Source organism: Borostomias antarcticus (assembly GCF_949987555.1).
Source record: "Borostomias antarcticus genome assembly, chromosome: 16".
NCBI classification, from domain to species: Eukaryota; Metazoa; Chordata; class Actinopteri; order Stomiiformes; family Stomiidae; genus Borostomias; species Borostomias antarcticus.
In genome coordinates, this window is record NC_140249.1 from 24,835,863 (window position 1) to 24,850,862 (window position 15,000).

General features: G+C 46.7%; 1 protein-coding gene across 1 annotated transcript in view; it reads left to right on the top strand.

The window, feature by feature from the left end:
* Nucleotides 1-15,000, top strand: part of cdh13 (cadherin 13, H-cadherin (heart)) — a gene marked incomplete at both ends in the record, with an annotated part of 224,134 nt that overhangs the window by 85,838 nt on the left and 123,296 nt on the right. The window contains one exon of the mRNA XM_084451438.1: nucleotides 8,122-8,266. Coding sequence (XP_084307564.1) covers nucleotides 8,122-8,266 — 145 coding nt within the window. The remainder of the gene's footprint in view (nucleotides 1-8,121; nucleotides 8,267-15,000) is intronic.

A 15,000-nucleotide genomic window follows, 5' to 3' on the forward strand; every position in this document is an offset into this window, starting at 1 on the left:
CTACTACTACTACTACTACTACCACTACTACTATTACTACCACTACTACTACTACTACTACTACTACTACTACTACTTCTACTACTACTACTACTACTACTACTACCACTATACTACTACTACTACTATACTAATTTTAATACCACTACTAATACTACTACTACTATCACTATACTACTACCACTATACTACTACTACTATTACTACCACTACTACTACTACTACTACTACTACTACTACTACCACTATACTACTACTATACTACTATTACTACCACTATACTACTACTACTCTCACTATACTACTACCACTATTCTACTACTACTACTACTACTACTACCACTACTACCACTATACTACTACTACTACTACTACTACTACTACTACTACTACTACTATACTACTACTACTACTAGCACTATACTTCTACTACTATCACTATACTACTACCACTACTACCACTTTACTACTATAACTACTACTACTATACTACTACTACTACTATCACTATACTACTACTACTATTACTACCACTATACTTCTACTACTACTACTACCACTACTACCACTATACTACTACTACTACCACTATACTACTTCTACTACTATACTACTATTACTACCACTATACTACTACTACTACCGCTACTACCACTATACTAATACTACTACCACTATACTACTACTTCTACCACTATACTACTACTACCACCATACTACTACTACTACTACTACCACTATACTACTAATACTACTACTACTACTACTACCACTATACTACTACTACTACTACTACCACTACTACCACTATACTACTACTACTACCACTATACTACTTCTACTACTATACTACTATTACTACCACTATACTACTACTACTACTACCACTAATACCACTATACTAATACTACTACCACTATACTACTACTTCTACCACTATACTACTACTACCACTATACTACTACTACCACCATACTACTACTACTACTACTACTACCACTATACTACTACTACTATACTACTACTACTACTACTACTACTACTACTACTACTACTACTACTACCACTAAACTACTACTACAACCACTTTTCTACTACTACTACTACTACCACTATACTACTACTACTACCACTATACTACTACTACCACTATACTACTACTACTACTACTACTACCACTATACTACTACTACTACCACTATAATACTACTACATACTACTACTACCACTATACTACTACTACCACTATACTACTTCTACCACTTTACTACTACTACATACTACTACTACCACTACTACTACTACTACTACTACTACTACTACTACCACTATAATACTACTACATACTACTACTACCACTATACTTCTACTACTACCACTATACTTCTACTACTACCACTATAATACTACTACTACCACTATACTACTACCACTATACTACTACTACCACAATACTACTACTACCACTATAATACTACTAACACTATAATACTACTACTAACACTATACTACAACTACCAATATACTACTACTACTACCACTATACTACTTCTACCACTATACTACTACTACTACTACTACCCCTTTACTACTACTACCACTATACTTCTACTACTACTACTACTATTACTACTACCAATTAACTACTACTACCACCATACTACTACTACTACTACTACTACTACTACTACTACTACTATTACCACTATACTACTACTACTACTACTTCTACTACTACTAATACTACTACTACTTCTTCTACTAATACTACTACTACTACTACTACTACTACTACTACTACCACTCTAACAGAACCATGCCCACGCCCACCACGGTAAATCCTCAGCCCTACTACTACTACTACTACTACTACTACTACCAATACTACTACTACTACCACTATACTACTACTACTATTACCACTACTACTACCACTATACTACTACTACTACTACAACTACTACTACCACTATACTCCTACTAATATTACCACTACACTACTACTACTACCACCACTATACTACTAATAATACTACCACTATACTACTACTACTATTACTACTGCCACTATACTACTACTACTACTACTACCACCATACTACTACTACTACTACTACTACTACTACTACTACTACTATTACCACTATACTACTACTACTACTACTTCTACTACTACTAATACTACTACTACTTCTTCTACTAATACTACTACTACTACTACTACTACTACTACTACTACTACTACTACCACTCTAACAGAACCATGCCCACGCCCACCACGGTAAATCCTCAGCCCTACTACTACTACTACTACTACTACTACTACCAATACTACTACTACTACCACTATACTACTACTACTATTACCACTACTACTACCACTATACTACTACTACTACTACAACTACTACTACCACTATACTCCTACTAATATTACCACTACACTACTACTACTACCACCACTATACTACTAATAATACTACCACTATACTACTACTACTATTACTACTGCCACTATACTACTACTACTACCACTATACTACTACTACTACTACTTCTACTACTACTACCACTCTAACAGAACCATGCCCACCCCCAGCATGGTGAATCCTCAGCCCACTTGGGGAGGGAGCTTTGAGGAGAGCAACACCTCGGATCCAGCTGTGGCCCCATTCCTCAACCTCTCCCCGTTGGGATCCTGAACGCCAAACCTGAACACACACCCCCAACAGCAGAAGAGGTGCTGAGAGAGAGAGAGAGAGAGAGAGGGAGAGAGAGAGAGAGATAGAGAGAGAGAGAGACTTGTCTGTTGAGTTTCGTCACACTATGTAGTCCTGCTGTCACACGTTCCTGTCCCCTGTGCCCTCCTTGGGTGAGAGCTATCAGAGCGTATTCTGACTGCTCAGAGATTAGATCTATTGTCGTGAGGTCAAGCAGTTTCTTCTGCCAAGTCATATGTAAAAAGGTATCAGACTCAATGAATTTAGTCTGACATCCAGCACAGGTATGAATAATGTAATCACTGGACATAAATAATGGATAGAACTTCCCACAGTTGAGTTGGCAAAGGTGGGACGGGATTCAGGATGGGATTGCGTCTAAAACCAAGTCCATGAAAAAGAACAAACGAAAGAAGAAAGAAAGAGAGAAAGAAAAAGAAAGACATGAATGAGAACAGTATAATGTGCTCTCCCGGGAAATCACTACGCTCCCAGCGAGGACAGTAAGAGTCCTTGGCTGAAGAAAACGCTTGTCAGATGTTTGGAGGAGAGAGAGAGGGGGGGGGAGAGAGAGAGAGAGAGGGGGGGGGGGGAGAGAGAGAGAGAGAGAGAGAGAGGGGGGGGGGGAGAGAGAGATAGAGGGGGGGAGAGAGAGAGAGGGGGGAGAGAGAGAGAGGGGGGGAAGAGAGAGGGAGAGAGAGAGAGGGGGGGAAAGAGAGGGATAAAGAGACAGAGAGGCAGTGAGGGAGAACGAGAGAGATATAGAGAGACAGAGATATAGGGAGAGAGATAAATGATCATAAGAAAAAGAACAAGTGGCATCATTTAACATTAGTATGTGTGTGTGTGTGTGTGTGTGTGTGTGTGTGCGTGCGTGTGTGCGTGCATGTGTGTGTTTGTGTGCGTGTGTGTGTCTGTGTGTGTGTGCGTGCGTGTGTGCGTGCATGTGTGTGTTTGTGTGTGTGTGTGTGTGCGTGCGTGCGTGTGTTGGCTGCCAAAGAGACAAACGTCAGGTGTTTGATGGAACAGGCTTGTGTTTGAGATGTTGTATACGCCTCAAACAGGCTTGTGTTTGAGATGTGGTTGTATACGCCTCAAACAGGCTTGTGTTTGAGATGTGGTTGTATACGCCTCAAACAGGCTTGTGTTTGAGATGTTGTATACGCCTCAAACAGGCTTGTGTTTGAGATGTTGTATACGCCTCAAACAGGCTTGTGTTTGAGATGTTGTATACGCCTCAAACAGACTTGTGTTTAAGATGTTGCATACGCCATGCGTGACTGTCTGTCTGAGTTTCTGTGTGTGTATGTGTTTGTGTATCTGTGTGTGTGTGTGTGTGTGTGTGTGTTTGTGTATCTGTGTGTGTGTGTGTGTGGGGGGGGGGGGGGCAGGGTGGATTTTGCATAAATCTTTTCCCCAGAAGTCCGTCTATTGTGTCCTTAATGTCTTTAAATTAATACTCTGCACTATCTCCTTCAACTGCTATAGTATTCATCCATCAAAGCGTGTGTGTGTGTGTGTGTGTGTGTGTGTGTGTGTGCCATAAGGATTATTGATACAGCTCAAGTAGGTACAGTATTGAAATCACACATTCTCCTTCCCATTGTGGGTTGAATGGTTGCGCTGGAGCCTCTCTTGGCCCCAGAAGATGGAAGCACACATTCAGCTTCAGAGCTCCACTAGATCTAGATAAGAGTCAGCACTTCTGCAGATGGCGACAAAAGAGGTGGATTGTGTGTGTGTGTGTGTGTGTGTGTGTGTGTGTGTGTGTGTGTGTGTGTGTGTGTGTGTGTGTGTGTGTGTGTGTGTGTGTGTGTGTGTGTGTGAGAGAGGAGGAGGACGAGGATGAGGAGGAGATGATGTATGAAGCCATTAGGGTGTGTGTCCACCGGGGAGCTGTATTTTAGCTGTGTTTTTTCCTTGTTTATAATGGGTAATGAGCTATGGGGCGCTATAGAGACGAGAGCTGTGTTCCAAGCGTTTTTTAGCGCTACAGCGGCGTGAGCTCAAGGCCTTTTTCGCAGTTTAAAAAAGTTAAACTTTTTGGGCTAGAGCGCAGGGTGTAAACGGCTGTTCTGACAATGACAACGTCAGTTTTTGGGAAAACCGCAGAGACAGCGAACGTTAGCACTAGCTCATATTAGCTATCTATCTTAACTTGGCTAGTTAGTCTGCAGTCTGCAAAAACACAACACTCGTTGCTAACGTAGCTGTAAAACGTCGGTAGCCTAGCCAGCTCTAAACCCCAGCTCTAGTGCGCTCTACTCAGCTCTAAACCCTGCTCTAGTGCGCTCTACTCATCTCTAAACCCAGCTCTAGTGCGCTCTACTCATCTCTAAACCCCAGCTCTAGTGCGCTCTACTCATCTCTAAACCCTGCTCTAGTGCTTCTCTACTCATCTCTAAACCCCTGCTCTAGTGCTTCTCTACTCATCTCTAAACCCTGCTCTAGTGCTTCTCTACTCATCTCTAAACCCTGCTCTAGTGCTTCTCTACTCATCTCTAAACCCTGCTCTAGTGCTTCTCTACTCAGCTCTAAACCCTGCTCTAGTGCTTCTCTACTCATCTCTAAACCCTGCTCTAGTGCTTCTCTACTCATCTCTAAACTCTGGCTCTAGTGCTTCTCTACTCATCTCTAAACCCTGCTCTAGTGCTTCTCTACTCATCTCTAAACCCCAGCTCTAGTGCTTCTCTACTCATCTCTAAACCCTGCTCTAGTGCTTCTCTACTCATCTCTAAACCCTGCTCTAGTGCTTCTCTACGCAGCTGTGAGCTTGGCGCTGTTCAGCTACATTCAGCTCGCTGGTGGACACACAGCCTAAGGCCTCTAACCCCGAACACAGCAGTTCAGCTGCCTGTCTGTCATCAGGCTCTCTTCTCTACTCATGACGACGGTCCAGAGATGGAGGGAGAGAGAGGGAGGAAGATGGAGGGAGAGAGAGGGAGGAAGATGAAGGGAGAGAGAGGGAGAGAGAAAGGGAGGGAGATGGAGGGAGAGATAAAGGGAGGAAGATGGAGGGAGAGAGAGGGAGGAAGATGAAGGGAGAGAGAGGGAGAGAGAAAGGGAGGGAGATGGAGGGAGAGATAAAGGGAGGAAGATGGAGGGAGAGAGAGGGAGGAAGATGAAAGGAGAGAGAGGGAGAGAGAAAGGGAGGGAGATGGAGGGAGAGATAAAGGGAGGAAGATGGAGGGAGAGAGAAAGGGAGGAAGATGGAGGGAGAGAGAAAGGGAGGAAGATGGAGGGAGAGAGAAAGGGAGGAAGATGGAGGGAGACAGAAAGGGAGGGAGATGGAGGGAGAGAGAAAGGGAGGAAGATGGAGGGAGAGAGAAAGGGAGGAAGATGGAGGGAGAGAGAAAGGGAGGAAGATGGAGGGAGGCAGAGTAGATGACCTGTGTGATACAGAGGTGGAGTTATGTCATGCATTAATGCAAGCGTAGAGAGCTGGTAATGGGGGGAGATAAGGAACTGTGTGTGTGTGTGTGTGTGTGAGAGAGAGAGAGAGAGAGAGAGAGAGAGAGAGAGTGTGAGAGAGTGTATGTGTCTCTCTCTCTCTCTCTCTGACTCTGTCTCTCCTCCCCCCCATTTCTCTCTCTTTATCTCTCTCTCACTTTCTCTCTCATCAGATGCTTATCTTGTTAGCTGGGGCTACTGGACCTTGTCAGGAAGTGATGTCATTACTTATTCTGATGGTGCCACTGCCACACAGAGCAGTCCAGAGACATACACGTACATCAGTGCTGTACCTGAACGGTGCTGAAGTCCAATCCCTGACCCTGGCGTGTGAGTGGGCAGCAGGCCCATCCCTGACCCCGGCGTGTGAGTGGGCAGCAGGCCCATCCCTGACCCCGGCGTGTGAGTGGGCAGCAGGCAGGGCCAGTAGAGACCGGTGGAGGCGGACAGAGGCCGGTGGAGGCGGACAGAGGCCGGTGGAGGCGGACAGAGGCCGGTGGAGGCGGACGGAGGCCGGTGGAGGCGGACGGAGGCCGGTGGAGGCTGACAGAGGCCAGAGAATTCCAGGAGGATTTCTGTGGTTGTTTTGCTTGTTCCACCTGTGCTCTGCTAAACGGGTCTGGACCAAGCAGTGTTACTGTAGAATAGGTGTCTACCTACCTCCTCTTCCTCCTACCTCCTCTTCCTCCTACCTCCTCTTCCTCCTACCTCCTCTTCCTCATACCTCCTACATCCTCTTCCTCCACCACCTCCAGGCACCAATGTGTTGAGCTTGGGAATGATCAATCTACTTTTCTACCCGTCTCAAAGGTCGTTCCACAAGGTTCAATTTTGGGCCCTGTTTTATTTACTATTTATATTAATGATATTGTTGCCTCCCTGAAAGACTGCCAAACACATTTGTATGCCGATGACACAGTCATTTACTGTATAGAGAACTCTGTAGAATTAGCCATGGAGAGACTAACTAGCCTTTATCTCTCTACAGGGAGCTCTGGTCCCCCTCAAACTGGTCCTTATTGCCAAGAAAACAAAGCACATGATATTTTCCAGAACAAAATGTGTGTCTTTGACATGCTGGGTATCAATACAGGAAATGGGTCTTGTATTGAAAGAGTCTCAAAGTACAAATATCTTGGTATCTGGGTAGACGATAAAGTCTCTTTTAAACACCACATTGATATTTTAGCAGGTAAATTACTTCAAAAAAATGTATTTTTGTATAGAAACAAATCTAGCTTTGAAGCTGTGTTCATGTCAGTTCTGGATCATGGTGATAGAATCTATGGCAATGTGGCAGCTTCTACCCTGGAACCCCTCAGTACTGTAAACCACTCAGCTGTTAGATTCATTACAGGCGATAACTACCGTACACATTATCTTCTTCATGCCAAGGTTGATTGGCCATCCTTAGAGATTAGACGAAGGCCTTGGTGTTATATTGTCTTTTGCTGTTTAGACTTCACCTACAGTAGCAGAGGACATTGAAGCAGGTGCTCCATAGTCTGGGGTTCTGTGAAGGAGGTTCTTCATAGTCTGGGGTTCTGTGAAGGAGGTTCTTCGTAGTCTGGGGTTCTGTGAAGGAGGTTCTTCGTAGTCTGGGGTTCTGTGCTCCACAGTCTGGGGCTCTGTGAAGTATGTGCTCCATAGTATTGGGTTCTGTGAAGGAGGTTCTGCATAGTCTGGGGTTCTGTGAAGGATGTTCTGCATAGTCTGGGGTTCTGTGAAGGAGGTTCTGCATAGTCTGGGGTTCTGTGCCACAGTCGCGTGTTGTTGAACCATGTCGCTAGCCCCATCTGCTTAGTGAATCCCTGGACACTCCCACTCTGACCATCTGGTGGTGCCGATGTCTAGGCCTTAACCTGACCCCTGACCTCTCCCTCTCTGTCCCTCAGCTGCAGGTCCACCGCAGACCTTTAACCCCTAACCTCTGACCCTCTGTGTCCCACAGCTGCAGGTGTCTACCACAGACCTGAGTGGGAACGTGGTGGAGATCCCAGTGGACGTCATGGTGACCGTCATCGACCAGAACGACAACCGGCCCATCTTCAAAGAGCCTCGCTACGCTGGAGAGGTGCTGGAGGGGTCACCCACAGGTAGGGGGCGCTCTTCTGGTCTTCAGCAGGAACAGGTGATACTGCTGTCTCGGTCCAGAGCTGGTTAAGTAGTGGTTCGATGAAAATTAGGTTATTTCAACCTGGCCCAGGCTGAAAGCAATTAACATAGAGTCCTTGAAAGTGAGGAGAAGTCTTTGACCAGACATGCCGGCTGCACTGAACTCTGAGCATCTGAAAGAATATCAGCTCTGATCTGTGCTCTAACACTGGGCTGGTAGAACACACTCATCTAGAGAACATGATGTTCTGTACTTTCTCTGACACCTGGGTTCATTCAGTGTGCTTTAGAAACACACATCGGCTTTTTATAGTTCCAGGAAATCTCTCCCGCTCTGTGCACCTCTCTCTACTCTCAACTGAAAACTCTGTGTGTGTGTGTGTGTGTGTGTGTGTGTGTGTGTGTGTGTCTGCTGTCTGTGTGTTTGTATGTTTGTGTGTCTGTGTGTGTGTGTGTGTCTGCTGTCTGTGTGTGTGTGTGTGTGTGTGTGTGTGTGTGTGTGTGTGTGTGTGTGTCTGCTGTCTGTGTGTTTGTATGTTTGTGTGTCTGTGTGTGTGTGTGTGTGTGTCTGCTGTCTGTGTGTGTGTGTGTGTGTGTGTGTGTGTGTGTGTGTCTGTGTCTGTGTCTGTGCTGCCTGTGTGTCTGTGTCTGTGTGTGTTTGTGTGTGTGTGTGTGTGGGTGTGTGTGTGTGTGTGTGTGTGTGTGTGTGTGTGTGTGTGTGTGTCTGCTGTCTTCCTGTATCCCGATTTACTTGACAACTTGGAACTGTATGATGTTGAACATCACATGTAGTCCAGGTGTACTGCTCAGGAGCCAAGGATGTGTGTGTGTTGCGTGTTAAGTTATTTGGATTAGCGCTTCTGGAGAAATCAGTTCCAAATGGCAAATGTTAACAGGCTAGGACTCAAGGAAGAGCAGCCAGAGAGTTAGGGTTAGGGGAGCCAGAGGGTTAGGGTTAGGGTTAGGGGAGCCAGAGGGTTAGGGTTAGGGTTAGGGGAGCCAGAGGGTTAGGGTTAGGGTTAGGGGAGCCAGAGGGTTAGGGTGAGGGGAGCCAGAGGGTTAGGGTTAGGGTGAGGGGAGCCAGAGGGTTAGGGTTAGGGTTAGGAGAGGGTTAGGGTTAGGGGAGCCAGAGGGTTAGGGTTAGGGTTAGAGGGTTAGGGTTAGGGGAGCCAGAGGGTTAGGGTTAGGGTTAGAGGGTTAGGGTTAGGGGAGCCAGAGGGCAGTGTCGCCATGTGTATCGTTCAGTGTCATAATATCGCTGCTGTGATGGCTGGCATGAAAGTAGCTAAGCTAGCGCTGATTAGAAAGAGGGTTAATATGTGTTTGCAATATTGTGGGGAAACCTGGGTAACGGACATGATAAAGATTTTAACTTGGTATGAATATGTATTTTCATAAATAGGTTCAGATTGTATCTAAACAAATAGTGAATTGCGCTTAGGCTAAGCTAACAAAGCTAACCAGCTAGGGGAGTTTCAAGTATTGTATGAGTAATACTTTTATTTAGTGCCTTTAAGATGTTACAATGTTTTAATGCACAGCAAGGCCCATAAAAGCCACAACGGGCATTGTACTCGTAGACATTATGAATACTGTACTAGTAGACATTATGAATACTGTACTAGTAGACATTATGAATACTGTGCTAGTAGACATTATGAATACTGTGCTAGTAGACATTATGAATACTGTGCTAGTAGACATTATGAATACTGTGCTAGTAGACATTATGAATACTGTGCCAGACTGTGGAGGGTTCTCTCCTGGCTCAATGGACCCATTGATGTTGTGCTATTGATGTCCACTGATTCAGCCAGAAAGTTGGCCTTTCAGGAGAGATGGGGATGAGATTGGCTTTTTCTTTCTTTCTTTCTTTCCTTCTTTCCTTCTTTCCTTCTTTCCTTCTGTCCTTCTGTCCTTCTGTCCTTCTGTCCTCCTTTCTTTCTTTCTTTCTTTCTCTCTTTCTTTCTTTCCACTTTTCTGCACTGCAGAAATAAATGAGAAAGTCAGTGAGTGAGTCAGGGTGGTGTGAGGCAGAGCGGAGAGCGATACAGACAGACAGTCTTGGGAGAGTTAGACTCACATCGCAGTATCACATTTCCTCTGTGGCCACAGACAGACATGACCAGCAGCCCTCCTGGGCCCGGCCACGTTCCATTCCATTTCTGACCGCTGTCTCCTTCCCTCTACCCTCCTACATTCATCCCTAGTGGCCCTGGTGGAATGTTATTGAGTGTTTGGGGAAGGGGGTGGTGTGTGTGTGTGTGTGTGTGTGTGGGGGGGGTGTGTGTGTGTGTGTGTGTGTGTGTGTGTGCACGGGGGGGGTGTGTGTGTGTGTGTGTGTACGTGCATGCTTCCCTGCATATATTTGTGCGCGTGCGTGTTCAAATGTTTGATATTGCGAAACAAAACACGACAGAGATCCCAGCGGCCCCGAGCTCTGTGCAAACTAACCGACCCACTCAGTCCATTAGCACGTAAACAAACAGGCAGGAATCCTCCTGAACACCAACGCTCTCCAGATAACGCGGAAATGTCAGCGGGCAAACAGAGAAATGAAGTTCCTGCGGACGGCAGCGTGCCACCGAGCTGTTGGACCCCATCGGTACTAGGGTCCTCGGAAGCCATGTTGTTCTCCACAGATGGCTACCGCCAGGCTACCGCCCAGCTACCGCTAGGCTACCGCCAGGCTACCGCTAGGCTACCGCTAGGCTAACGAAGCAGGAGCTAATGATATGCAGGCGTCAGTATGCTAAGCTGCACACAGCAGCAGGATCAACAAGGCGTCTCAGTTGCATGTCTTAAACCGTTTAATTTAATCCCGTTAAAATAAAGTGAATCTATCCAGCTGCCACATGGCATGATGGTGTAGAATTAGATTCCCCTGAAGCTCCACGCAGAGCTGTGTCTACTGGCCTCCCTGTGTGTGTGTGTGTGTGTGTGTGTGTGTGTGTGTGTGTGTGTGTGTGTGTGTGTGTGTGTGTGTGTGTGTGTGTGTGTGTGTGTGTGTGTGGATGTGTGTGTGTGGGTGTGTGGGTGTGTGTGTGTGTGTGGCGGGGGGTCAGGTTCAGGAATATGGCAAATACCCAGAAGGCCATCTTCTTATTGGGTTTACCCAGACTCAGGCCGGGAAAGCATTGCATCATGGTAGTTCCAGGCAGGCCTTCCCAGGGGAGCCACGTTAACAGCCACGTTAACTCAGGCTTCTGCACACTCAGCTGCATCATGACATTTCCCCCAAAACTCATTCTGTTTCTGTGGGTTTGATTGGATTTCCTGCGCCCAGTTTGTGCCCGGCCCTCCTGTGACTTAGCTTAATAGCATTGAGATGATTTGTTTTACTCTCAATTATACATTTGGTCTCTGATCTGATCCCGATTTCATCTCTCGGTGTGTCTCCGTCTGACGACTGGGGTTAGTTGCCATGGCAAATGAAGACAGATGGATGTGGCTGATGGTGTACAGACGTCAGTTTAATCTCAGGCTCTGTCAGAAAGACACAATTGAGAGCACTGGGACTCTTGCAACTTCATAAAAAAAAACCACTTGAATCCAATCTATTCAGTATTTCGATTTCCCACGGAAATAGCATGTTTGTGACCTCACCTTGCACTCAGGGGTATACAGTTTAGAGTATGCTCATCATCTCCATGGTGATCTGTCCAAAATGTGGAGGCACAAGAGTGTCGGAATCCGTCAGTCACAGTCAGGATGAATCTACGAGTTCAACCTCTAAAAGAACTCTTGGAGAGCTTAAACACCCAGGAATTGAATTTGAATGTTCCTCATGTAGAGTATGGAGGGATGTGGATGTAATGGCCGACTGCAGGCTAGTTGAGTGGGCGAGCGGTGAGAAGGTCTCTGAGCCTCAACCTCCAATCAATCAATCAATCAATCAATCAATCAATCAATCAAAGCTTTATTTGTATAGCGCATTTCATACCCAGAGGCAACACAATGCGCTTTACAGAGAACAAGGGAGGTGGGCATACGACCCACTCTCTACATATTCCAGAGGGAAGCAAAAAAACAGTATCACCCGGGGGCCAGATAAGTGAGCTGTAAACATTCTTCCCTGACCCCTCTCAACAAGGCGATCGAGCAAGCTCCAGGAGTATGTTTGTCTACCGGCTAAGAACATTTATAAAGCAATACATTACATTAAATGACATTTTCAGAGAAAGAGAAGCTTTCCACAGCGTGTGCACGTGCTGAGATCCAATCAGTAACAGCGGATGCTCTTCTCTGGCCGATGGGTCTCCAGCACCACAACGAGCCTCAACAAGCCTTCTCTCTCCCCCCCCCCTCTCTCTCTCTCTCTCTCTCTCTCTCTCTCTCCCTCTCTCTCTCACCCTCTCTCCCTCTCCCTCTCTCTGGCTGCCCGACGAGCCACAACAAGCCTGCTCTCTCCCCCCCCTCTCCCTCTCTCTCTCCCCCCTCTATCCCCCCTCTCTCTCTCTCTCCCTCTCTCTCTCACCCTCTCTCCATCTCCCTCTCTCTGGCTGCCCGACGAGCCTCAACAAGCCTTCTCAACCAGCGCTCCTCTAACCTTTCAGCCCCAGACCCACAATGATGTTGGCAGCCCCCTCTCTCTCTCTCTCTCTCTCCCTCTCTCCCCCCCTATCTCTCTCTCTCTCTCTCTCCCTCTCTCTCCCCCCTCTCTCTCTCTCTCTCTCTCTCTCTCTCCCTCTCTCTCTCTCTCCCTCTCTCTCTCTCTCCCTCTCTCTCTCACCCTCTCTCCCTCTCCCTCTCTCTCTCACCCTCTCTCCCTCTCCCTCTCTCTCTCTCTCTCTCTCCCTCCCTCATTTTGTTCTGTGAATACAGTAGCCTATCGATGCAGCGTAGGCCTCATTTGAGAATAAAGTACTGTATTTGATCAAAGCACGCACTCAAGATGAAATTTGTTTATTTTATTCTAGGCTACGGTAGGCCTATTAGTAGCCTATATACAGTAGGCTAGGCTGTATGAGTTTAGTTGGCTATTTGATTGCAATTGTGATGCATTTTCACAAGTAATTAAGGGTATTTATTGGTCTATTATGAGTCTATATGAAACAAGTATACCACTTATTGAATTTGGTGCATTTTAACATGTTTCAGTCATCCGGACATTTCAGAGATACGAACGACCTTCGGTCCCGTTGGGTTGGGATGAAGTGTGTTTGGCGTTTCTCTTTATCCCTCCTTACTACTCAGGAATCGGTAATCTGTTGTTAAGTACTGTAAGTAATGTAGTAATTGAGCGTGCTGGAGGATGATTGAGCATAATCCTCCTGTAAGGGTTAGGGTTAGACGGCTGTGATCTGGGTTTCAGGAGCGTCTGCTGTTGAAGGGCTGTGAGGGAAGCTGACCCTGCGTGCACACACACACACACACACACACACACACACACACACACACACACACACACACACACACACAGCCAACCCCCCTGCAAACCCCAAGCCGAGAAAGGGAATCTCATCCAGTTGAGTTAAAGTCAAACTTTATTTGTACAGCGCATTGAAGTCAAAGTTGAACTTTATTCGTACAGCATTTAAAACAACTATGGTTGACCAAAATGCTGAATAGGAATACCACAATCAGATAAAAGAAATAACAACCAATCAACATAATAATAGCACACAGAATAGCAGCACAACAACACAACAAAAAAAATGACGCCGAGGGGTCGAACTCAACTCGAGTTGAAAGCCAACGAGAAGAGGTGGGTCTTAAACACGACTTAAACATCCCGTGGGTTTGGGCAGTTCTGACTTGCATAGATGAACGGTTCCAGAGATTAGGGGCCGTCTCTCTGGAGGTCCTGCTCACCTTCTCACTCTGGAGCAGCAAGCCTGACTGGCTCTGGATCAGCTGTAGGGGTGCAGGAGCAGCAAGCCAGACTGGCTCTGGATCAGCTGTAGGGGTGCAGGAGCAGCAAGCCTGACGGGCTCTGGATCAGCTGTAGGGGTGCAGGAGCAGCAAGCCTGACGGGCTCTGGATCAGCTGTAGGGGAGAATGTGCAGGAGCAGCAAGCCTGACTGGCTCTGGATCAGCTGTAGGGGAGAATGTGCAGGAGCAGCAAGCCTGACGGGCTCTGGATCAGCTGTAGGGGAGAATGTGCAGGAGCAGCAAGCCTGACGGGCTCTGGATCAGCTGTAGGGGAGAATGTGCAGGAGCAGCAAGCCTGACGGGCTCTGGATCAGCTGTAGGGGAGAATGTGCAGGAGCACAGTGTGACTGATCCCGCTTATCCCAATGGCCCTGAAGACCCTAGAGGCGCTCCTCCTTGGTTCTCCTGAAACCTGGACCCAAATGCTCAAAATGAGCACTGATCTAGGGTATACTGAAGGTCAAGTGTTCCAGTGATGAGGGGCAGTCCCTGCAAAGACTCTCCTCTGTTTCTGAGCCTGGATCTCAGAACCTCCAGTTGCAGCTGGTTGGTCGACCTCAGTGCTCTAATTGGAGAATCCTGGTGCAAGAGGTCTGCTAGACAGGGTGACACCAGGGTGACACCAGGGTGACACCAGCCCATTTAAAGAGGTCTGCTAGACAGGGTGACACCAGGGTGACACCAGCCCATTTAAAGAGGTCTGCTAGACAGGGTGACACCAGGGTGACACCAGCCCATTTAAAGAGGTCTGCTAGACAGGGTGACACCAGGGTGACACCAGGGTGACACCAGCCCATTTAAAGAGGTCTGCTAGACAGGGTGACACCAGGGTGACACCAGC